This window comes from Xiphophorus hellerii, chromosome 20 (assembly GCF_003331165.1).
Source record: "Xiphophorus hellerii strain 12219 chromosome 20, Xiphophorus_hellerii-4.1, whole genome shotgun sequence".
NCBI lineage: Eukaryota > Metazoa > Chordata > Actinopteri > Cyprinodontiformes > Poeciliidae > Xiphophorus > Xiphophorus hellerii.
The window spans coordinates 28,758,756-28,784,216 of NC_045691.1; the positions used below are offsets into that span (position 1 = coordinate 28,758,756).

Below are 25,461 nucleotides of genomic sequence, written 5' to 3' on the forward strand. Positions count from 1 at the left end.
ATTTTTTATTCTGCAGTGCCAGACGAACACATCATCCATATTTAGTAAAGCCTTTACATTTCAGAGGGATGTGACTCTGAATGTCCTCTTTACAGCAGAAACGATTGTCTGAAAATATTTGCATGCCTTAAAATTTGAAAGGCTGTTAGTGATTTATTTGGTTCTCCATTTGTTAAAAATCTTTAGGTTTTGACTCAAACATATATTTGCTCCTTATTACAGCAATTAACTCTGGTTTAATGACAGAAATCAATATGTGTGTGTGTTTTTTAGTTCATCTTGTATGTTCAAAACACACTAGATAGAGGACTTTGAGTTTGTGGTTTGCTCTCTGATCTGAAGTCTTCTGTGTCCCAGGTGGGCGACGTGTCTGGGAAGAAACCTCAGAGACTCGTCACTCAGTTCCACTTCACCAGCTGGCCGGATTTCGGGGTTCCCTTCACTCCGATTGGCATGCTGAAGTTCCTCAAGAAAGTCAAGAACTGCAATCCTCCTTATGCAGGCCCCATTGTTGTTCACTGCAGGTAAGTGTGTGGCTTTGTTTGGTTTGTTTCTTTTTTAAGTGAATCATTAGATTGATTCATACCACTTACAAGATGGCATGCCTGTCTGACAGTGCTGGTGTAGGAAGGACAGGTACCTTTATAGTGATTGATGCCATGTTGGACATGATGAATGCAGAGAGGAAGGTGGACGTGTTTGGCTTTGTCACCCGGATAAGAGCCCAGCGCAGTCAGATGGTCCAGACTGATGTGAGTTCAGTGTCACCGCTTGCTTCATACAGCGAGTGTCTTACAAAGTGACATCAATCATGAGCCATCTCTCTCTCTCTTACTCCCACAGATGCAGTATGTTTTCATCTTCCAAGCGTTGTTAGAGCACTACCTGTTTGGAGACACGGAACTAGAGGTGACCTCGCTGGAGTGCCACTTAGCTAAACTCGGTGCTAACTCCCCCGGAGCCGGCTGCAGCGGCCTGGAGGCTGAATTTAAGGTACGCATGTGTGCTGTGATTCTTCACCTATCGGTTAAACTGCATCTTCCTGCAGAAAATGTTAGCATCTAATAAAGAAGTATGTTTGTAATAAGCATTTTTGCAATCTCCAGAAACTAACATCCATCAAGATTCAGAATGACAAGATGAGAACGGGGAACCTGCCTGATAACATGAAGAAGAACAGAGTGCTGCAGATCATTCCTTGTGAGTTAAGCAGCTTCTCCTTTGTGGTGTGGGGTATTATTGATGCGCGTTGCTAATTCTGTTACAGTGAGCAATTAATCACATAATAAATTAAAACGAACTCAATAATTTCTGGGTACATCATAACATTATTATATTTTGGTTTTAGAGTGTGTGGATTTTTTCCTCTGTTTTATTTACTTTTTTTTTATTTGTCGTGTTTTATTTTGGATGTTTAAAATATCTTCCAGTTCTGGTGTGAAGTGCTCTTTGCAAAAGTAAAGCTTGTTGGTGTTTGAGGCAGTGAACTTGCATTATTATTTCATCATCAATATGTCACACTTGAAAATGGTCGCAAAATAACATTATCGTTTATCCTGATAACTACAATTTATCATTCAGGAAAATCGTAACAGGCCTACTTGCCTGTTACAGTAATGAAATCTTTCCAGCTTTCTCATTCAGGATAAATACATCTGTGCTCTTTTGTTGACAGATGAGTTTAACAGAGTAATCATTCCAGTCAAACGAGGAGAGGAGAACACAGACTACGTCAACGCCTCCTTCATTGATGTGAGTGTTTAAGAAAAACTTGTAGGACGTCTTCAGAGTTTGAACTTATCCTTCCCACTCTGGACATTTTAATTCCCTTTTGCTTCTCTCTGGTCAATCACAGGGTTACCGTCAGAAAGACGCCTACATAGCGAGTCAGGGGCCCCTCATGCACACCATAGAAGACTTCTGGAGGATGATCTGGGAGTGGAGGAGCTGCTCTATTGTGATGCTCACTGAGCTGGAAGAGAGAGGACAGGTGTGTGTGTAAGAACTGCAATATGCATCTAGGTATTCATTGGGGTTTTCATCAGAATAACGGCTCAGGAATGGGTTCATTAGCACAGGGAGAGGTTTGAGCTGCTGACTTGACCTCCAAATTTCCCATTTCAAACGGGTGTTTGTGTTACATGCTGGACAAACGGGTCCAATCTATACATTGAAGCTTACGGGACTTAAAGGACAAACGGGTCCAATCTATACATTGAGGCTTACGGGACTTAAAGGATTTGCTGCTAACACATTGGTGCCAAATGCCGCTGCATACTTTTGTAGGTCTGTTGAAATCACTGCTTCAAAAGGCCGTGGCTGTTTTGACTTATTGACGCTATTAGACAGGTGGTCATAATATTATGGCTGATCAGTGCATGTCTCATTTAAACTGTCAGATTTAGACTGCATAGATAGTAGGGGTGCAAGTAATCAATTAATGACTTAAGATCAATCTAAAGTTGATTTATTGGCTGATTAACAATTAGTTGATAAGCAGCCACTTTCTTAAAAACTGGAGTTTTCTCTTTTATGAAGAAAAAACTCCAGCTACTCATCTTTTCATAACATAATGGAGAATATTTTTCATAATACACTAATAAATAAAATAAAAAGTAAATAAAGTTTAATATTTTGTATTCATTATTTTAAGTGCTGACTGAATAAACAGAAAATTGTGGTTTTCTCAACTTCTTAAACTTAGACTTGTTTGTAAAATGTAACAAGAAACGAACCTCTTAAGTTGCTGAATAGAAAAATATATGAATAGAATAGAATAAAATAAAATAGAATACGTGAAACACTTAATTCCCCATAAACTGAGAGATATTCATGCAGAAATACTCTCTGTGGTTGCTCTTCAAGGGATGCGGAAACTTCGCTGCATGGAGCGCATTAACTCACTGCAGTCCTCAAAACTGACCTTGCTTAATGGCGTCATGTTTTTTTTTTTCCTATCATGTAACAATTTTTCAGCATAATTCCCTCCGCTTTCCTATCATCACATCCTCACCTTCGTAGTACGGCAGTGACCTTTGGTTGAGAGGTCAACGCTGCTCCATTATGAAGTTCGGCTGAACGAGCGCTACTAATGCGCAGCTTGTCAAGTGTGTTTATTTCAGAACAGGACAACGTAAAGTAAATTTTTAACCCCACTACAGGCTCTGTTGGGAAACTATCACAACAAATAATAATAAAAAAGACTCTGTTTGTACTATTAACTATTAATAGTTTCTGTATCAACAGCTGCTCTTAGGGATGACCAGTGGCGCCCTTTTTTTTAGGTGGCGTCCAAACTACAACACTAACAGAAGATCGAAGCGGATGTCGCTAGTTAATCGATTGGAACTAATTTGAACCTAATAAACCATAAATAGAAAATTATTTGTAAGTTGATTAATTGTTTGCATCCCTAATACATACAGTTAAAAATTACAAAACATGCCTAAATATTTAAGTTACCAGGACGTTTTTGTGAATTCCATGATATTTGCATCTCCACTGTGTCCTTCAGGATAAGTGTGCTCAGTATTGGCCCAGTGACGGGGTGGTGTCCCACGGCGACATCATCGTCGAGCTTAAAAGGGAGGAGGAGAACGAGAGCTACACGGTGCGCGACCTCCTGGTCACCAACAGCAGGGTAAGGAAGGATGCTAAAATGCCAAACAGAAGACTTCTTCCTTGGCAACTTTGAATGAGTGCATTCAGCTAACATCTTAAACTCTGTTTGAATTAGAGGTAGTTCAACAGTGTCTTGGCCTTGTACCATATTGGAAAGTTGTTGTTTTTTTCAATCAGTTTTTGTCAATCATTATACAGGAGAACAAGGCTCGACTTGTGCGCCAGTTTCATTTCCACGGCTGGCCAGAGGTGGGCATCCCTGCAGACGGTAAAGGCATGATCAACATAATTGCGGCGGTGCAGAAACAGCAGCAGCAGTCTGGCAACCATCCCATCACTGTGCACTGCAGGTGTGAATATAAAACACACATGTATTTTATTCTCGTTTTTAGGAACTTTGGAGAAATGGTTCTGAAATCAAAAGGTCAATTTTTCAGATGTTTCAACCGCTAGCAGCAATGATCCTGTGTGCCATGATAATGCCTGTGGTCTTAGAAGTTATTTTTTGTTATTTATTACAGAGAGGCTAGTCAAGCTGCTATCTTTGACCCGTGATATTTGTTTGCAGTGCCGGTGCGGGCCGGACAGGGACTTTCTGTGCTCTTAGTACAGTTCTGGAGAGGGTGAAAGCAGAGGGGATCCTGGATGTCTTCCAGACCGTGAAGAGCCTCAGACTGCAGAGACCGCACATGGTGCAGACACTGGTAAGAGCCTGTCAATCATCCATATACCTAAACCCCACAGAGAGTCTACGGAGTACTGTCAAAAGGAAGATGAGAGACACCAGACTGACAATGAAGATGAGATAAATGCTGCTATTAAAGCCACCAGGACTTCCTTAACAGAGAAACAGGCTGAACAAGTACATGGGATTACTTTTGGAAAGGCCAATTTCTAATTATTTTAATATTCAGTTCAGTCAGCCATCTATTGCCTTTACCCACTTATATAAACGTTTTTCTGTACCTGCAAGTCATAATCATCAAAATTAAGAGAAATAGACTTGAAATCTATCACTCTGTAATGAGCCTGTATGTGGGAGTTATACCTTTACTAAGCCAAGGGTCACGCTTTAATCAAATTACTCAAATTATTTCCAGTTAAGACGGTTTTTACATATATTTGCATGCACTACTGTTTTTGTGCACAAACAACCTCAGGAACATCACTTTATGTATTGTAAACCTTTTTAAATGCAATCTGAGCGCATTGTGTTGGTGCTTGTAGCTGACATTTCCTCCCCCACCGTCTCCTCAGGAGCAGTACGAGTTCTGCTACAAAGTGGTCCAGGAATACATTGACGCATTTTCTGACTACGCCAACTTCAAGTAGGGCCTTGCCATGGACGGATTAACGGATGGATATCCACATACACCTATTACAAGTATAAGCGTGTACCAGAACACACACAAATGTCTTGCAGCAACTGCATTCTCCCAATCTCGTGGATGATGAAGACGGACTGATTACGCAATCAGCGGATCGGAGTTACCACCCGCCGGAACAGGAAACCGACGTCTACGCCTGGAGGACAGGGCAGTGCAGATGGACACAAAATTACTGAGATGCCTTCTTGAATCTTTTGTAAGGATGTTGATAACAACCCATCACCCTTTTCTTGCTTTACATCGTTACCCCCCCCCCCCCCCCCCCCCCCCAACCAACAAACATGTATATATATACTTACTGTGTTGCATTTTATCACTTTGTTTTCAGACACAGTTTTGAGTTTGGCTGCATTTTTCAAGTGGCACCTGTATTGTATTTTATTGGTATATACAGATATATAAAAATATAAATATATATGAATACAAACCAAATGTTTTTGGTGGCTAATGTGCAACATCAAGCGTCAAGATAATGATGTTTGGATTTATTTTTTTATTTTTATTTTTTATTTTAATTTTTTAGGGACAAAGACTTAAGATTATTTTTGACTTCGCCTGAGCCTCACTGTAGCAACAGGTAGCAGAAGTTTCAACATCTCCCAGTAAAACCCTGACCTGTTTTCTGCTCCCACATGTTGCTACACAAACACACAGGGTAAAAGCCATTTCTCTGCACCTGCCTGCACCATCTAATTTGGCAAATCGAGACCTATTTCTTCTTCTTTCTTTTTCCTTTTTCAGGGGTAGGAAGCTGATTCACTATTGCAGATCTGAGTTTCCTTGACGTAGCTCATAATCTCAGGTTTTTCACGCACCCATTAAATATCGGGAGAATTTGCGTGAGTTTGTGTGTTTTACGCTGACGTATAAGCTGGCAGAACAGATCCACTGTGTTTTCCCATTACTGTCTGCTGTGTGCCAAAGTCCTTCACTCACTCATGTAGCTCTGAAGTCTGAGAAACTACCGACCTCCTTTTGACTTTCAGAACAAAGTGGCGCGGTGGAGACGCATCCATCCACAATCTAGTCTGGTTATTGTAAAGCTTTGACCTGCCGATACCGATTTTAGCTGAGTCAGTTATTCCTGTAAGAACTGTGACGTAAGAACATCATTGAAGACATTTTTCTAGCCTTCCTGCAGTGAGCAGTCAATAATTAGTTGGAAAAGAAGAAGAGGCGAAGTCACACTCACGGGAGAGCAGTTACTGTAAAACAGGGTTTTACTATTTCAAAACTAAGGCAAAACGATTACAGAGTTTAGCATCTTGTGTTGGCAATTAGGATTTTGTTACTAAAACGGCACTCAAAATGTGTGTTGCTAATAATGTAGATGCCCTACCTTAAGTCTGATATTTGAAAGCTCAGAAGAATAAAATTGATTTTTCGTTTTCTCTTTAAGTTTTTCTCACTCTCTCGTAGCCTGAATGAGCCGCAGACATGTCCCAAAACTTCACAGGAAGTACAGTTTCCTACTTTTGTGTGTCTTCTGACTTCACTGGAGCTAAACATAGCAAAGTTCAGTTCCCCTTCCTTTATTTGCTATGTCTACACCAAAGAGTGGTGTTGTTACAAATTAGGTATGAAGCGTTTATCAATCAAGAAAGGTCAGATTTTTGAGTTTCCGATCGCCCGGTCAACAGGTTCTCTAATTAATAAGTTGAACAAGTAATATGGTCTATGGTCTAAAATGCGTTTAGCATCAGCACCTTGTTTGTGAAATGAGCAAAGCCACAACTTTATTGTGTTATTGGATTCAGTAAGTTTTAAATATTCAGCTTTGTTCTTTTTTCTTTTATCTTCAGAAACATTCATACAACACTTATCACTTCTTTAGAGGATAATTCCCACTCATTTCTTACAAAAAGAGCTGCACCCTTCTCGTTTGCTCAGATTTTGAGATTCACTTTTTTTTTTTTGTTTGGTTTTAAATATTATTTTACTTGAGCTGCAGTGACTTTACAACTGAGGTCACTGTTGAGGCTCTTCCCTTTGCGATTGTAATGCAAGACAAATGATGTCGATTCAACCATGAGGATGTTCCTAATTTCACTTGAGCTCGCTTTGGAAATGGCCGACATGAGCATTGTTTGAATTAACTGGTTGTACAATTCAGAGTTTCTCTTCCTTTCTGACTGAACTGGAGGTACTGAGATAATATTCCTCAATGGGAGTCTCTTTTTTTTTTAAAATTATTTTAGATCTGTTTCACACCAAACACAGCCATTGTCATGCACAATCTACAAAACATGAACCCCACTGATGTTCGATGACCTTTGTAAAAGGAATTAGCACAATCATATTATCTTCCTGCAATTAGAAAGTGCATGCCTAAGTCTGAGAACGGGTGAATGCGTCATGTTGATTGCCTGAGCACTCCCGCAATATTTGCACTAAAATGTAAAGCCCTTATTAAATCGACGAATCTAACAAGAGGTAGAGAGAGAGAAAATGTGGTCTTGCCATTCGAAGACGGAGGCCGTCTTTAAATTTTTCCGAAGCTCCTTCAGGTCTCAGGGCTCCCCTCTTAAGAGCCATATGTGGATCCAAAAGTAGCAGATAGTTTGACCGTTCACTGAAACTGTGCATCCTCGTATTTTCTGTTTTTAAAGGTGTAAAATGTGCACTCGTCTCTTAAGTGCCGTGCTCCTCCTTCATTTGTGCTGCCGTTTACTGGGGCTGTTATTTGATAGAAAAGTGGATGTTTTTTGGTTGTTGTTTTTTTTTTTTAATCTGTGTTTAAGTTACACGGGTTTGTCGCATAGTTTGGAATTGCTTGGAAGCCAATCATGACACTGTGCCAACCCACATATGATCTAACGTTAAAAACCGAATTAAAAAGTGCCTCAATGGTAGGTTTATAAAGAAGGTAGTTGAATCTCCAGGCTTTACCCTCACAAGTGGAAGCAATGACTTTTATTTTTCCTCCACATGCACCTCCCGAGCCACCGCCTGTCCAACCGATGGGGGATCCTCTGTGAGGCATATCGACGGGGAGCCACAATCCAAGACTGTGTCGATCATTCTTTTCTTCACATTCCCTTCGGTTGCATCCCTTTGTATGAATAGATGAGACTAACCCTTAGATGCTTTTGTGATTGATTTAATTTGAATTGTTCTGGCTTCATTTCCATATCTGCTGAATATGGGTCCATGACAGCTAATCAGTTGTGGGTTTCTATGAGTAAATATGTATAGTTTTTTTGTTTTCCCTTGTAAGAAATATAGTTGCTTCTTTTATCATAATGAAATGGCTTTGATATGTCCAACGTGGGCATTTTGGGCGCCTCGACAGAATCAAAGAGAAGCAGCTGAGAGCATATAATCCATCTTCTCATCACCCTCGTGTCTTTTATCTAACTATTCCCCTCTGATCCACTTATTCCTCCAACTTTGTCTTTGGGACAGTTTAAATGGTCCACTTTCACCCTTCTTTTGTACATAATGTAAGGTTATTTATATGTCATTGTTGTCTGCTGCCTCGCTTGTTTGATTTCTCTTGTTCCCTCAACCCTTTTTTTTTTTTTCTATCAAGGTGTTAACTGAACTGTATCTGGACCATTTTGAAATGTTAGACGTTTTGGCCATTTTTAATTTGGTATAAAAGTCTTAAGCAAATCTTTTTTTTTTTTTTATTTTATTTGCTCAAGTTTGTTACTAGTGTTTCTGTTATTCATATATGTATATATATAATTATATATATGATAAAATTATATATAATTATATAATGCCAAATGGCCTTTATAAGCAAGATACTGTTCAAACCTAATAAAGTGCTTGAAATTTTAACGTTTGTTCTGAGTTTATTGCCCAACATATATGCATGCCTCTTTAAATGAATGTGTTGACAAATTGCTTTTAGCTTGGCTAATTTACTCAATGAATTAGTTTTTGTTATGAGACGTGATTTATCCAGACTACAAACGTATGGAAGCAGGTGATTATTTTTTGTTCTGCTGAATCATATTTGCTATGTTGCATCACAGGGGGACAGTTTTGAAAAAAAGTTTAGAATCTTATTTTACACTACCATTCTTTTATTTGTTGTAAATATGATTAGATGCTTTTGTGTAGAACAATTGCTGTTTTATTCCTAATTAGGATTTTTGACTTAAAGTTGCTTTTTTTGTTGTTGGTTTAAAAAAAAGAGAAAAGTATGTGTCAACTTTAGGGTAAATTAGTATAATTTCAGCTCTGAATCCCATGACTAGAGTGTGGATCTTCATTAATACAAGTTTTAGCCACTAGAGGTCAGCGTTGTTTAGGTTTCAAATGATCAGGTTAATTGCTGCTCAGCACAAGAAAATCCTTAATATATATATATATATATATATGTATATATATACACTGCTCAAAAAAATAAAGGGAACACTTAAACAGGTGTTTAACACTTAAAGTGTTCCCTTTATTTTTTTGAGCAGTATATATATATATATAATTTTAGGAAATAATCAGTTTTTTTTTTCTTGAGAATAATAATGTTAATGATAAGTAGTAGGTTTTCTTGTAAATATGTATATTGTGAATAATTTATACAAAAGAGTATTTACAAATAGTGTAATTATACATGGTGTTCATCAGAGTGGCAGCCTGGGGGAAGAAACAGTCTCTGATGGTTGGTTTTTATGTAGCCATCTATAGTGCCGACCTGAAAGTAAAAGTCTAATCGGGGTGTGAACCTGTCTTATTTCATGACTGAACCAAACCACAAAGTGACGGGTGAGTAGTGGCCATGTAGCAGATAGTCAGCAGCACTTTTTGAGTTGACATCTACATTACATGATAGGTAAACATTTTAAACTGCTTTATTTAATTATCCTTTGGAGGAAAATGATTGAAAGATGAGGAAGAGGGTTTGAGCTAATTCTAATATTTTAGAAAAATGCCACAAAGTATAATCAAGCTTTGTCCATATTTGTTTTTTTGGGGGGGTTTTTTTGTTAGAAGACCAGGGATTGCACTTAACCATTTCCTTACCGGGTTACACAGAATCACTTTGCATCAAGAGCCTTAAGAGATTCTGCTAAAAAGTAAATATAACCCTGAGCAGGAATCCTTCTTGTTTGTTCCCCTTGCCATCACATAGCCCAGACTTTTTCCATCACTGAGAGGTCAGTAGGGTCTGAGAGATCATGTGTGATGAGAATAAAAAAAAAGAGTAAACACTTGAAATTGGTTGCTTCCTGGCTTTATGTCCTCTTGTGGAAATAGTAAGCCATGTTAAATTATATCAGTGTTCATGAACCAATCCTAATGTTCCATGGTAAATGGACTGATCTTATATAGCCAGTCATTTTGACCACTCAAAGCACTTTACACAAGAGTCACATTCACCCAGTCGCACTCACAAACACACATTTATACACCGATACGCAGATCGGTAGGCAATCTGGGGTTAAGTGCCTTGCCCAGAGGCACATCGACATGTGGAATCGAACCTACAACCTTCCGATTGCAAGACGACTACTCTACCAAAGCGCCACAGCCGCCCCCATGGAGCAACCTCTGTAGCAAAACAATTTGGATTTATTTTAAATCAGTGCTAACGTATAAGAAAAATCTATGAGAGCTAGAAATCAGTCAAATCAAGAATGAAATGTGTTGTGAATTCCCCAAATGTCTCACTAACGACTAAGTGAAGGGAACAAAATGAACAGAAACTAACAAAGATGAGCACTAGATAAAAATGAACACAAATTATAATCTGTCTCTGAATACGAAGGCAAATGTGTGATGTTGAACTGAAAGTTCAAATTATTGTGATCTAAACTGATTAAAACCTGAAATGAGTCAAAAATGACTCTCAGGCATGTCTCTTTATGGCCTGCTTTTAAATTGTTGTACTTTATATCTATGACCATGAAGGTTACCAACTGTGTGGACTGCTTATGAAAATAAATTGGATTTGAAGAGAAAAGCGCTTAAGGAAAATTATTAAGTGAGCACCTTCTCGATTATGTGTTTCCAGGAAGGATTCGTCACATGGGATTGCTCAGCCAGTCAGATGTCGGTTAACGTTAAAGCTGTGCTACATTAGCGATCCAATGAAGAATTTATTTCGCCGTTCAAGAATTCTCTTCGTTTCTAAAATACGAAACAGGACATAACTTTTTCATGGTTGTTGCTGTTGTCACATTCAACTTTAAAGAACAGAAATGTAATCCTTCTGCTGAATATAATGAGTTTACATTCAAAGAAAATTAAACTCACAGCGAATCAACTAATTCAAAGATGTCTTGATTTCTCAATGAGCAACAGTAGATTATGAACGTTAGCAAGGCTTGTTTTCGGTCACATTTCAGACGAGCATTAGCAGGTGGCGCCTCACATTTCAGTTAAACATCTTCATCATAACAACCCAGCAAGATCAGACACGCAATCCCAGTCCAGTTCTACAGGAATGAGAAATTGTTTTGACTAGACCAGTGGTTCTGCGAGGACTTACAAATTAACGAAATAGCTAATTTCCAAAAAAAAATAAATGATACAGATTGATCTTTTTTTTTGTGAAAAAACAGAATGTACCCAATATTCAATGAAAATCAAACATTGTATGGGTAAAGTTTGTGTGAGTCACATCCCTGGTTGAGCACCTCAGGACGTTCAGGACTGTTTGCAGGGGATAATTGGATTTGGTCAGGTCTTGTGGACCTACTGTCCTCAAGGACCCTTCATTTTAATTGTAGGGGCATAGCAAGCCAAAGGGGTCAGTAATGGACCTGGCCAGGGTTTTGGAAATGGGGTATATATACTAAAGAGGAGGAAGAAGCTGGAGAGAAACATAAAAGTATCTGTGAAAATTGTAGGATATTGAGAATCACCGTTTTAGCTCCACAACCAGGCCGGACCCTCCGAGCGACTGTAGAAACGTCGTTATAGAACATCTACGGAGTTGTGAGAGATACAGGTAAGGATATTTTCATTCTGGCTTATTGTGACTGAAATCTTTTGGTCAAGCTAATCTGATTTTATCTTTTAACTCAAATGTTGTTTCCTAAAGTCAACTTGAGAGCTTGAGAACGCTGCTGATGTGGCAAAAAAAAAAAAGGAAGATAAAATGAGGAAAGCAAATACCCGTTGGTCCAAATATTACAAATTGCAGTATTGTCATATCATATTTTGGGATTACTTTCTAACAATTTGGAGTTTGTAAGCGGAAAAACAAGACAAAAAAAAAAAAAACAAACTTGAACATATAGCTTTAGATAAAACATTTTAGAGTTAATAATTCCTTTCGAATTTAATGATCCATTTTCTTTTATGTGTCAGTGTCATGTCTCGACTAGTTTTGCTGCTCGTGCTTCTTATGTGTGTTAGCGCTCAGCTCTCAGATGCTCAGCACTGGTCCCACGGCTGGTATCCTGGAGGAAAAAGGGAGCTGGACTCTTTTGGAGCATCAGAGGTTTTATATATTTATATGTATATCTAACAAATTTGATAATTTAGTCATTCATTCAGACTACTTAACTTTTCACCCTTTTCTCCTGGTGGTTATACCGTCTGTTTTTTGTTTGTTTTTGTCTTGTTTGTCTTCTTCAGATGTCAGAGGAAATTAAGTTGTGTGAGGCAGGGGAATGCAGTTATCTGAGACCCCAGCGGAGGAATACCCTGAGAAACATTGTTGTAAGTTAACATAGAGAGATCAGATTATCAATGATTCCATTTAAATATCAACAGCATTGTATTTGAATTTATAAAATGTAATTAGTGCCTCAGTAACGTCTTGTTAATTTACTCTCTTCACAGTTGGATGCGCTGGCCAGAGAGCTCCAGAAGAGAAAGTAACAGCTTCCTGTCTCCAGCATGCTTTTCCACCTGGTGACCATGTTCTCCTGTGTCTTTATCTTGGAACAACTCTGTGTAGTTTTGTCTGACGTGTTTTTTCTCAGTGGCAACTCAAAATGAAAAGTGTATAGCCCAAAATAAAGTGTCTATTTTGATACTAACCTCTTTGTGATGCCTATTTTTAAAGTACTCCGAACTCTGAACATTTACAAAAGGTAGAGTTTTGCGGGCTAGTAAATAAAATTGAAATAACACACTCACATTTTTTCTTTTGTGAAGATATTTTTTTCAAGCATTACCACAGATTCTTAGCTGGATTTCTAACAAATGAGTTTGCTTTAACGTACGGTGATTTTTTAAACACTGGCTGGTCTGAAGTCATCGGTTGGCAGCCTCTAGCAGGTTTTCTCCAGGACTGATTTGGCTCCATCCATCTCCCCACTTAACTCTAACCCTTCTCTCTGCTGGAAATGCAGCCACATGATTAATGGTTAATTAACTAAAGCAGGAATACAAGTGTTTGACATTTTTCAGATTGTTATTTTTAAAAGACTTTGAAAAAGGCGCTGTACCGAAACCAAAAACATTGACGTTTTTTGACTGGATATGACCCTACCCAGCCAGCATGCATGAGTGGGCCCCACTTGGGTTTGTTGTGGGCTACATGGGTAATGAGTGGGCATGGGTTTTATCTGGGCAAACTGCATGAGACACATATGGTTAACGTAGCATGGGACCCATATGGGCTGGCCCATATGGGCTAAATGTATGGGCCCTATTTAGCAGTAATGTGGGCTAACTGGGAATGGGACAGAAATGGGCTACACTGTGTGGGGCCCTTATGGTTTCACTATCATGGACCCCACATAGGAAGCCCATGTGGGTTGACCACATTGAACCCACTTGACATAAGCATGGGCTGACCGTACATGGGTTGGACCTGGGCGTGGATATGTAGGCCCTAGTCCTTTTTTATGTGGGCTAACTGGGAATGGGACAGAAAGGGGATACACTGTGTGGGGCCCATATGGTTTCACTATCATGGACCCCACATAGAAAGCCCATGTGGGTTGACCACATTGAACCCACATGACATAAGCATGGGCTGACCGTACATGGGTTGGACCTGGGCGTGGATATGTAGGCCCTAGTCCTTTTTTATGTGGGCTAACTGGGAATGGGACAGAAAGGGGATACACTGTGTGGGGCCCATATGGTTTCAGTATCATGGGCCCCGCATAGAAAGCCCATGTGGGCTGACCACATTGAACCCACATGACATAAGCATGGGCTGACCGTACATGGGTTGGACCTGGGCATGGATATGTAGGCCCTAGTCCTTTTTTATGTGGGCTAACTGGGAATGGGACAGAAAGGGGATACACTGTGTGGGGCCCTTATGGTTTCACTATCATGGACCCCACATAGGAAGCCCATGTGGGCTGACCACATTGAACCCACTTGACATAAGCATGGGCTGACCGTACATGGGTTGGAGCTGGAAATGGACATGTAGGCCCTAGTCCATTTTTTATGTGGGATAACTGGGAATGGGACAGAAACGGGCTACACTGTGTGGGGCCCATATGGTTTTAGTATTGTGGGCGCAAAATGGGAAGCCCATGTGGGTTGACCACATTGAACCCACTTGACATAAGCATGGGCTGACCGTACATGGGTTGGACCTGGGAATGGACATATAGGCCCTAGTCCATTTTTTATGTGGGCTAACTGGGAATGGGACAGAAATGGGCTACACTGTGTGGGGCCCATATGGTTTTAGTATTGTGGGCGCAAAATGGGAACCCCATGTGGGTTGACCACATTGAACCCACTTGACATAAGCATGGGCTGACCGTACATAGGTTGGACCTGGGTGTGGATATGTAGGCCCTAGTCCTTTTTTATGTGGGCTAACTGGGAATGGGACAGAAAGGGGATACACTGTGTGGGGCCCTTATGGTTTCAGTATCATGGACCCCACATAGGAGGACCATGTGGGCTGACCACATTGAGCCCACTTGACATAAGCATGGGCTGACCGTACATGGGTTGGACCTGGGAATGGACATATAGGCCCTAGTCCATTTTTTATGTGGGCTAACTGGGAATGGGACAGAAACGGGCTACACTGTGTGGGGCCCATATGGTTTTAGTATTGTGGGCGCAAAATGGGAAGCCCATGTGGGTTGACCACATTGAACCCACTTGACATAAGCATGGGCTGACCGTACATGGGTTGGACCTGGGCGTGGATATGTAGGCCCTAGTCCTTTTTTATGTGGGCTAACTGGGAATGGGACAGATACGGGCTACACTGTGTGGGGCCCATATGGTTTCAGTATTGTGGGCCCAACATGAGAAGATCATGTGGGCTGACCACATTGAACCCACATGACATAAACATGGCCGTACATGAGTTGGACCTCGACAAGGAAATGTGGAACCTATAGATTTTTATGTCAGTGAATGGTACAAAACTGTGGAACATCTTAATAGACAATGTGGTTAACCTGTAACTTTCAAACTTTTCACTATATGTCAAAAGCAAAAGCTGCTAGAGCAAGAACATAAAAATTTGGAAAGAAAATTACCCAAAATATCAGATTGATGGTCTTGCCAAGGCAATTTGTACTCAGTTGGCCTCTAATGGAGTTGATATAAAGTGTAGAAGCAATTGCATAAGCTTTTCTGTCAACAGAAGGAAAAGCTTTCCTTGGATGGTTACCTCGTCTTGGAAGTCACCAAGGTGTATTGTATTTGAATCTAAAACATGCTCACTATGTGATCTCTGTGTCTGGCTCATTTACTAACACCGACATGACACTAGGCTTCCAAAAAGACCAGGATATTGCCATTAAAAAATAATGCTTCAATGCTTTATTTTTTAAAACAGTTCAGTATTGTTCTTACTACACTTTGAACCCCTAACGGTTTTTCTTTTTATTATTTACACTAGAACAGTCCAGTCCAGTCTGGATGTGATTTTTGTGACATAATCTGTTTTAAATATGCACCATGTATATGTAATCTTCTGCTCACTCAAAATTAGGTTCAGATCTGGACTTTTCACCTTGCTTTTTTTTTAATCCAAAGGGTTTATTGCAGCTTTTTCACAACAGGATTTAATTCTTATTTGGAGAAATTGTTCAGATCAGACCATTGTGAAAAATATTACAAAATGTTTAGAAAATAAATTTAAACAAAACTCATTATCAAGTGAAAGACTAAAATTTTGAGCATCGCGATCTGTTTCATATATCTGCAAACATTTTCCAAGTTGTCAGCATAAATAAAATGAAATAAAAACTTAACATTTCTATTAATGATTAATTTTATATATTTTAATCTGGTTGCAATGATCTTTTTAATCTTTTTATTGCTCTATTGCAGCGATGTCAAACTCTAATCCTCAAGGGCAGGTGTGCTGCAGCGTATAGATGAGCCTCTGCTGCACCACAACTGAATAAAATAATTAGTTCATTAAGGCTCTGGAGAACCGATCTACACAAGGAGGAGGTCATTAAGCCATTTCATTCCAGGGTTTTGTACATGTGGCTCATCTACAGGCTGCAGGACATCTGAGGACTGGAGTTTAACACTTGTGCTCTTGGCACCTTTGCTAATAAAGATTGGTGAATTGAAGTAGGCATTTTACACATCCGCGAAAGAAAATAGTTTCAAAGAACATTTGAATAAGGAGGACGACAATATTTATTTATTTTTGTTTGAGCACGTTTTTGAGTGTTACATCGGTTTTACATTTGTTAAACCGATGTAACACTCTCAAAATTAATCTTGAATTTCTTGGAAAACGTAAAATTAACTGCGGATGGATATGCGGTTTCACACTCCAACGTATTCTCCTCATCAGTCTGTTTGCGCGGAGTCTGCAGGTTGGCTGTCCTACGAAACAATCTGTAAGTACTTCTCTTCTATCTGTTTTACCTGCATTATATCAAATTTTAGGGAGATTTTAAATCCCCAGTTAAAGAAATGTGCTGGTCGTAACAGATTGGATGACCGGCGTACCCCAAAAGATTATTTATGTTTTTTTGTTTTTTTTTTATCCTTTCCTGTGACAGTTTTTTCTGATATTGTTAAAACACACACAATAAGTTATCTACCATCATTAAGATAAGAATATTTTGGTGCAGAGCGATTTCAAACTCCGTATTGTTTTGGGCCATAACATTTTCAAATATTGCGGCGCCATTATTTGCTGAGCTACCATTGGTTCATTTGAGCGCTAACGCAGCAGAATAAATTCGGTTCACTAAAGAATCTAAGTTGCTAGCAGAATTTGTTTCAGTGTCTTGAGACAATAAAACCACTTGCATGATTTAAAAAGAGTAACTGTTGTGATTTCATTCTATGTACATGAGCTTTTCATGTACATGAGTCTCATGCATGCTAGCTTGGCTGGGACCCACCCATGCAAGGGTGCTTTTTTTAATTATTATTATTTTTTTTTTAATGAAACTGCATTGAATCGTTTTGTTTTGGGCGAGATTGGTAATGAGTGGGCATGGGTTTTATCTGGGCTAACTTCATGAGCCCCATATGGTTAACCTAAAATGGGAGCCATATTGTTGACCCATTTGGGCTAAATGTATGGGTCCTTTTCAGCATTAATGTGGGCTAACTGGGAATGGGATAGAAATGGGCAACACTATATGGGGCACATGTGGTTTCAGTATATTTGGCATAAAAGCTTTTTTTGTAAATAGGATGAAGGTATAGTAAATATTTTTAAATCCTTTTTTTTATTTTGTAAGTGACACTTTAAAGTGTTTTGTTCTGCCAGAGTTTGTTTCAATCTGCACAGTTTTGTGTTCTTCAGTGGCCACTCCTGAATCAAAGATTGAAAGATGAAGAATTCTTTTTGTTGTTTTTGCAATATTTTAAGTGTAGCTCTTGTTCTTTAATACGTGCAATATTTTAGGAGTGATTTCTTAGTGATTTTCTAAACTGCTCTTAGGATTAATACTACTGTCTTGTCACAGTACTATACACAGTAAATGAGGATAATTGCATTAGTGAAACTGTTCAGTGTTTACAATATATGGCTACAGTGAGTACTCTATACCAAGAGTCTCAAACTCCAGTCCTCGAGATCCGGTAAACTGCAGTTGTTGGATGTGCCACAGGTACAAAACACTGGAATGAAATGGCTTAATTACCTCCTCTTTGTGTAGATCAGTTCTCCTGAGCCTTAATGACCTAATTATTCTATTCAGGTGTGTTGCAGCAGAGGAACAGCTAAAGGTTGCAGGACACCTGCCCTTGAGGACTGGGGTTTGACACCCCTGCTCAATACATAGGCTGTTTTGCCTTAATATTATTTTTTGGAGAAGCCCAAATGTTATATTAACTGCATTATGAAAATATATTTCTTTGCAGACTTGAAGAGCACGAAACTGTGAAGATCACCCATCAACAATTTGAAAAAGGTAGTTTTATAATTTTTACTTTCATAAGGTTTTGGGAATTAAATGTTTTGTTGCAATTTTATAACCATTTTATCAGGCAAGCTTTATGTACAAATTACTACTTCTGCCAAAACTGACAATAAATAAGACTCTATAATAACATTACACTTAGGAAATTCCTTAGTCATGGGTACCAGAGTTTGTTTCAGAAGTGGGGTACCACTTCTGAAGAGTGGTACCCCATGAATGTTAACATTTAGAATTAAAATATGAACTGAAAGATGAGTCATTTAACAACGGTTAGGTTATTGCTTTTGCCACTGTAAAAGATCTAATCGATAATGCTTTAAATGACACCAAGGCAATTATAAATGAGTTTAACATTAATTTTGTCAATGTGCTTTCAAATTTGTCTGGAGAAATTAAGCAATCTGTAGAAAAAAGCAATTTTAAGTAGATTCATAGAAACAAATGCAATATTTCTCAGTGGCGTGTGCAAGAGTGACATGATGCAAGTTATAAATTTTCAAAATAAAGAAATCCCTTGACACAAATCAGTGTTGAAACAATCTTTAAATTTATAATCAAAATTGAATTATTTTCTAGATTTTGCTAATTACGTACTTAATCAAGTATTTTTTTTATTTATATACTTGTTGCCAATATTTGAATAAGCAGTGCACTGAGTAATAACTGGATAACCAGTTGCATTAGTATCATAAAAACTGTGACATCTGAGACATATACATTTATTTTATGATTCAGGGATGTTGTCTTTACTCAGGTTGTTTGGTTGTTGCACTTCTTGTGAAATATAAATTTTAATTCCATACTAATTTTACATCCTGAAAACTCAATTTGTCCTTGCTTATCACCTTTTAAATTTCAACTAACACATAAAGTACCTTTAATAGTAAAATTCTTATGATTAATTATTGTGTTAAATAAAAAAGCATTTGGCAAAGACAAAATTATATTTCAGTCTTTAGACAAGTATTCTATCATTCCGTAGTAAATAGCCATCTTAAAGTGTGCTTTGTTTGTGTTTTTACAGATTTAAAAAAATGGATTATTATTGTAGTTCTCGGACAAAAAGAAGACGAATTAAAGCCAAAGTTTCTGAGCATTTAAAGTTTTTGGAAGACTTCAAGGTCAAAAGTGGCACATTTTCTGATTTGGATTATGCTTCGGAAGTGGACAACCAGATTTCCAGTGAAGAGTGGAACTTTGAAGCTCATTTGAGTGAAAAAGAGACTGATGCAGAATTTGAAGATGAACGTGAAGAACAATCAGTTGCTGGAAGAAAATTTACTGCCAGTAGCATTGAAATAGATTTGAACAGCACGTCTGAAGAAATTGATCGCACACGTACACTTAAAGTAAAGCTTGCTGATTGGGCAGCAAATCGAAATATCTCACACAGTGCATTGACAGAGCTGCTACATATTTTAGTGCACTATGGTTTGGATTTACCCAAGGATTCTAGAAGTCTTTTGTCAACTCCCAAAACCTTTGAAGTGAAAGAAATGGGACATGGTATTTACCATCATTTTGGACTGGCTAAGACACTAACTTCACAGCTTTTAAATGACTCTCATCTTTCAGTTGATACGTTGACTCTCCGGGTGAACATTGATGGCTTACCACTCTTCAAAAGTTCAAAAATGGAGTTGTGGCCTATTTTGGCCATGATTAAGGAATTTCCAAAATCTGGTGTGTTTATCATTGGCTTGTATGCAGGTGTGGCCAAGCCTGACTCTGTCACGAAATACTTGAAAGAGTTTATTGAAGACCTGAAGTCAATAACTCAAGAGGGTTTGAATTACAGAGGAAAACATTTTAATGTTGCACTTCCAGATGCCTTCATCTGTGATGCACCTGCTCGGGCATTTTTGAAATGTATCAAAGGTCATTCTGGCTACAGCTCTTGTGAACGCTGTGTAGAACATGGAATTTACATGGATAAGAAGGTTGTGTTTCCTGATTGTACAGCACCTCTATGAACAGATGAAACTTTTGAACTTTTGACAGATGAAGACCACCATCATGGAGTTTCACCCTTGCAGCAGCTTGGTGTAGGAATGGTGTCAAGCTTTGTGCTTGACTATATGCATCTGGTTTGTTTAGGACATGTTAAAAAAGTTATAAGTTTGTGGATCAAAGGACCTTTAAGGTGTCGTCTGTCTGCAGTTACCATTTCAATTATTTCTAATCACTTGAAATCAGTGAGAGATCACCTTCCTAGAAATTTTTCTAGAAAACCACGTTCACTGATGGAGTACAGTCAATGGAAGGCAACAGAATTCAGACAATTTCTGTTGTACACTGGCCCAGTGGTTCTTCAAGGACGACTATCAGCACAAATGTACAACAACTTTATGTTGCTCTCAATAGCAATGACAATTCTTCTCAGTCCTGTTTTGTGCTGTAAATACTGTGGCTATGCTGGAAAACTGTTGAAGTGTTATGTTACCAATTTTGCGAAGTTGTATGGAACAGAACACTTGGTCTACAACACCCACTGTCTCATACATTTAGCTGATGATGCCAGAAAATATGGTGCCTTGGACAATATTTCATGTTTTCCCTTTGAAAATTATCTTGGGACATTGAAGCGACTTGTACGAAGACCCCAAAATCCTCTCCAACAAGTCGTCCGGCGTTTAGCTGAAAAACCCATTCTGGGAGAAGATGGAAGACAGAGTAAAGCTCAAATTCCACATTCATGTGGTCCAACTCTCCCAGACTTTCCTGCTCACATGCAGTTCAGGCAGTACAGACATGAGGGAACCGTCATATCATGTTGTGTAGGAGATAACTGTTTTGATGTTGAGGGCAGAGTTGCTGTAATAAGGAATATAATACAGTTGTTATCTGGAGCCATGTACACTGTGTGTCAATTTTATGAACAACAAGACTGTTTCTGCAGATACCCTATTGATTCATCTTGTCTAGGAATCAGAACTATGACACAACTTTCTGACCATCTTTATGGTGTACCGGTGACAAGCCTGACAAAAAAACTGGTAGTCCTTCCTTTGCGGAACGGTCATGTTGTTTTTCCTCAGTTACATGACCACTAATTTACTTAATATGAACTTCCAGCATGTCCTTCAGCGTCGTGGAATTCATTGAAGAATCAACAGAGGGAAAGAAGTTGGTGGATATTATCCCATCATGTTGGTTTACTGATGCAAACAAGATTCAGTGCTTCTGGCCAGCAGGCCTTGGTATAAATGTCACTAAAGCAGTAAAGCAACAACTACAGCCAGATGCTTCATGGAAGATATGCTGTGTGCGTGTTCTTGGAAATGCAGGTGACAAACATTTACTTGTATGAAAATTTTGAAAACGTGAGCTTTAGATTTACAAATGTGTTAATCCTTTTTTTTTAAAATTCTTTTCTAAAGACTGCTATGGAGAAGCACGACGAAAGCTTGCAAGGGCAGAAGCAACATCAGATCTTCAAACAGATAATGATATCCCAGAAAAGCGACGTAGAAGGTAGTGTGGAACAGGGACTTATGTAACACACAACTCTAAACCTTCTGTCTTCCTAGTTGTCATTTGAGCCGCTTTCAATTCCTTTACCCATTTGGTTCTCTTTGCTTTACTTTTTTTCTCATCCTTCAGGACTTAAAGGAACAACATATTTGTAAGAATGGAAAATTACACAGGAAAAAATGCTACTACTTGTGAGCTTTACTATAGATTTTGCCACATTCCTACTTTAAATGAACTAGATTACTGTTTTTTTAACCATATTGGTTGTCATAGGTTCAACTGTAACGTTTTATCTTTTGGATCTTATTTCTGTATCTCTCACAGTTAACTTGAAATAAAATAGTTAAATTGCTCACTAGACTAGCCTTTTTGGTTTGTTTTTTTTACCAACTTTTACCACTTGTTAAATTCTGATTTATCATTTCAGATCCTCCCACAAATGGGGCACATTTTCTTCAAGTGAAGACAGTGTGAACTCCTCAGAGAATGAAGTTCCACCTTCTCCTCCCTTGGAACTTACTACAGTTGGATCTGCCTCAAAAGTGTGTAGTCTCGGTGTGTCCAGAAAGAGAAGCCCCAGCACAACTCCAAATCTGAGAAGCCCCAGCACAACTCCAAATCAGAGAAGCCCCAGCACAACTCCAAATCAGAGAAGCACAACTGCAAGTCTTTCTATGATTCCTGGGACTTCTTTGAGCAGGAGCAGCTCCAGCTTGGGAGAGGCTATGTTTACTAGGCTGGTTACACTTCTTGAGGAGGTTAGAGAAACACAAAAACTGCACGGACAGTTGTTGAGTACCTTGCTGAGACAGAAATCTGCTTCACCACCGGTTGAACCACCTGAAGGAGCTGTTTTTCCAATGTGTACAATCAATGATGTCCTGGGCATGAATGAGAAGCTGGGTGACTCAGACTTCATGTCTGGAGTTGTAAGTTAAAATTTTGTTCCTTAAAAATTAACATTAAATTAGCCCCATTGCAGTAAGCAATTAACTAATGACATGATAAATTAAAACAAATTCCCATAATTTATAATTTTTCTGTTTCTACTAAAAACTGCTTGACAAGTATTCAGTCTGGTGTTTAGGTCTCAACTTGCCATTTTTTTGAAGTACACATTTGTTTACAAAGACTTCATAATTGGATATTTAAATTGTCTTCCAGTTGCAATGCTCATTGTTCATTAGAATTCAAAGTTTATCAATCTTTGAGAATGTGTTCTTACTATTATATTATTTGAAAATGGTTGTAAAACATTTAATCACAGTAACTTCTGGGAATTTATTGTCCAGAAAAATTTATTGTGACAGGCCTCCCTTAAATTGATGCATAAATTAATTGGCATTTTGTCCATGTATAAAATTAAGCATATAAGCTATATATGTGTGAAACAATAACAAATCAATTAATAAAAACTAAATTGCATCCTGATTTTCAAATGTTGTCTTGCAATTGTCATTATATTTAAGGTTGCCATGGTTGCAGAAATTGGAGGAGCATCCTTGGATGACGCAATACGACGGGCTATGCGATTCCTGATGTCCCATGAATTAGCAGTCCAGTTCAACCTGTTTGGCCGACATGGGAAACACCAGTTCCGGGACCTGCGTCTCTTTGATGTTGTGTATGGTAAATATCAGTTTTTATGGTCAGAGTAACTTTTCTTTTCACTTTTTTTCCTTAAACATTTGTTAATTTATTTTGTTTGTCATATGCCTTTTGTTTATTTGTAGTAATCTTTTGGTTTTATTCACATAGTGTTCTTTCACTCAAGAACTTTTGATAGCTGACAAAAATTTTAAATATTTGTATTTCAAACAATACAAAATAACTATAGAACCTTTCTTATATCAGTATAAGAAAGATATAGATGGATATTTTCAATTTGAACTAAGAATCTAGTGTGTGTTCATAATAATAAAGACTCGAGTGCTTTTATTTTGGCAGATCTTTGCAAGCATTTTTGCCCCATGAAGGGGGAGAGGCAAATGTCATGAATGTTACATTGTACTAAAGTAAAATGCTAATACAGTTTCTACCTTTGCTTGTTATTTTAGGGGCACTTAAAAGAAATGGTTCCATCGTTGGACTCACACATAAAGATGTGGAAAAGGCACTCTCAAAGTGGTTCACTGGAGCCCGTGACAGAGGTGGGAATAGGAGAGTTAGAGCAAGTAGGGAGGCTGCCAGTTCTCACTCTGGTGGGCAGGTCTTCCAAGAAGGACAGTTACAATAATATGCGAGCTTTCAAGTGTAAGCATGCATGCAGGTTATTCTAAAATGTTTTGTGAAAGGTGTGTGTATGTACCAGTAAACAAGTTTGTTGTTCAAAAATGCCATGTGAACAATTTTGTAGATTTTTAATTTTTTTTTGTTGTTGTTTAAGAGCGCCATTTGTGCTTGTGGCACCTTTTGCTTTGTTAATTAAGTTCTAATAATTGCTGAGGTATAAAATAACTTCTGCTTACAAAATAAAAAGCCTTGACCAAAGGAAATTTCTTTTTTTCTCTTTAAACAAATTTTGTGATAAAGCATTTTAGGACTTTGGTTTGTTTAAGACTGCATATCTATGAATGTTATTCATTTCAAGGTTAGGTGAGAACAACCCCATTGTTCCTATAAGGATTAAGGCATCTGGTTCCCACTGAAAACCCAGTCAGGGCCTGTAAACCATTATGGGCTAAAGCATATGGGCCCATCATGGAAAATGTGGAACTACTAATTTGTTACCCATATTCTAGCCCAGTTCAGACCCAATTGGGGCCCAGGTAAATATTCCTGAAAGCACCCTAGTGGGCCACAGATGGGCCTCGTGTAAGTTAACCATCTGGGCCCCACTGAAAACCCAGTCAGAGCCCATTAAAATCTACCTGGGCAAACCCATGTCGGGCCACCATGGAAACCGTGGACAAACCCACTTGTTACCCATATTCTAGCCCAGTTCAGACCCAATTGGGGCCCAGGTAATTATTCCTGAAAGCGCCCTAGTGGGCCACAGATGGGCCTCGTGTAAGTTAACCATCTGGGCCCCACTGAAGACCCAGTCAGAGCCCATTAAAATCTGCCTGGGCAAACCCATGGGGGGCCACCATGGAAACCGTGGACAAACCCACTTGTTACCCATATTCTAGCCCAGTTCAGACCCAATTGGGGCCCAGGTAATTATTCCTGAAAGCACCCTAGTGGGCCACAGATGGGCCTCGTGTAAGTTAACCATCTGGGCCCCACTGAAGACCCAGTCAGAGCCCATTAAAATCTACCTGGGCAAACCCATGTGGGGCCACCATGGAAACCGTGGACAAACCCACTTGTTACCCATATTCTAGCCCAGTTCAGACCCAATTGGGGCCCAGGTAAATATTCCTAAAAGCACCCTAGTGGGCCACAGATGGGCCTCGTGTAAGTTAACCATCTGGGCCCCACTGAAGACCCAGTCAGAGCCCATTAAAATCTGCCTGGGCAAACCCATGTGGGGCCACCATGGAAACCGTGGACAAACCCACTTGTTACCCATATTCTAGCCCAGTTCAGACCCAATTGGGGCCCAGGTAATTATTCCTGAAAGCACCCTAGTGGGCCACAGATGGGCCTCGTGTAAGTTAACTATCTGGGCCCCACTGAAGACCCAGTCAGAGCCCATTGAAATCTACCTGGGCAAACCCATGAGGGGCCACCATGGAACCCGTGGACAAACCCTTTTGGGACCCATATGACAGCCCTCTTTTATCCCATAT

The 25,461-nt window shown here is 39.0% G+C and overlaps 3 protein-coding genes across 4 annotated transcripts in view; all 3 read left to right on the forward strand.

Moving 5' to 3' along the window:
* Nucleotides 1-8,795, forward strand: part of ptpra (protein tyrosine phosphatase receptor type A) — a 34,010-nt gene extending 25,215 nt beyond the window's left edge. The window contains exons 13-22 of the mRNA XM_032550456.1: nucleotides 358-524; nucleotides 617-752; nucleotides 844-993; nucleotides 1,107-1,200; nucleotides 1,676-1,752; nucleotides 1,856-1,990; nucleotides 3,515-3,640; nucleotides 3,820-3,971; nucleotides 4,190-4,325; nucleotides 4,879-8,795. Coding sequence (XP_032406347.1) covers nucleotides 358-524; nucleotides 617-752; nucleotides 844-993; nucleotides 1,107-1,200; nucleotides 1,676-1,752; nucleotides 1,856-1,990; nucleotides 3,515-3,640; nucleotides 3,820-3,971; nucleotides 4,190-4,325; nucleotides 4,879-4,953 — 1,248 coding nt within the window. The 3' untranslated portion in view covers nucleotides 4,954-8,795. The remainder of the gene's footprint in view (nucleotides 1-357; nucleotides 525-616; nucleotides 753-843; nucleotides 994-1,106; nucleotides 1,201-1,675; nucleotides 1,753-1,855; nucleotides 1,991-3,514; nucleotides 3,641-3,819; nucleotides 3,972-4,189; nucleotides 4,326-4,878) is intronic.
* Nucleotides 8,796-12,275: 3,480 nt separating this feature from the next.
* gnrh2 (gonadotropin-releasing hormone 2) lies at nucleotides 12,276-12,953 on the forward strand. The gene is made up of 3 exons (XM_032549980.1): nucleotides 12,276-12,408; nucleotides 12,546-12,629; nucleotides 12,753-12,953. Exons 1-3 carry the CDS (start codon nucleotides 12,280-12,282, stop codon nucleotides 12,789-12,791), a joined length of 252 nt encoding a protein of 83 aa, XP_032405871.1. The 5' UTR covers nucleotides 12,276-12,279; the 3' UTR covers nucleotides 12,792-12,953.
* Nucleotides 12,954-20,234: 7,281 nt separating this feature from the next.
* Nucleotides 20,235-22,403, forward strand: LOC116709852 (uncharacterized). Of its 2 annotated transcripts, XM_032548524.1 has the most exons (3): nucleotides 20,235-21,540; nucleotides 21,634-21,727; nucleotides 22,155-22,403. In XM_032548524.1, the coding sequence occupies exon 1, from the start codon at nucleotides 20,305-20,307 to the stop codon at nucleotides 21,304-21,306; it is 1,002 nt and encodes a 333-aa protein (XP_032404415.1). In that variant the 5' UTR covers nucleotides 20,235-20,304; the 3' UTR covers nucleotides 21,307-21,540; nucleotides 21,634-21,727; nucleotides 22,155-22,403. The 2 variants fall into 2 exon arrangements, with proteins under 2 accessions (XP_032404415.1, XP_032404414.1); XM_032548523.1 differs by having other exon boundaries at nucleotides 21,634-22,402.
* Nucleotides 22,404-25,461: the final 3,058 nt, after the last annotated feature.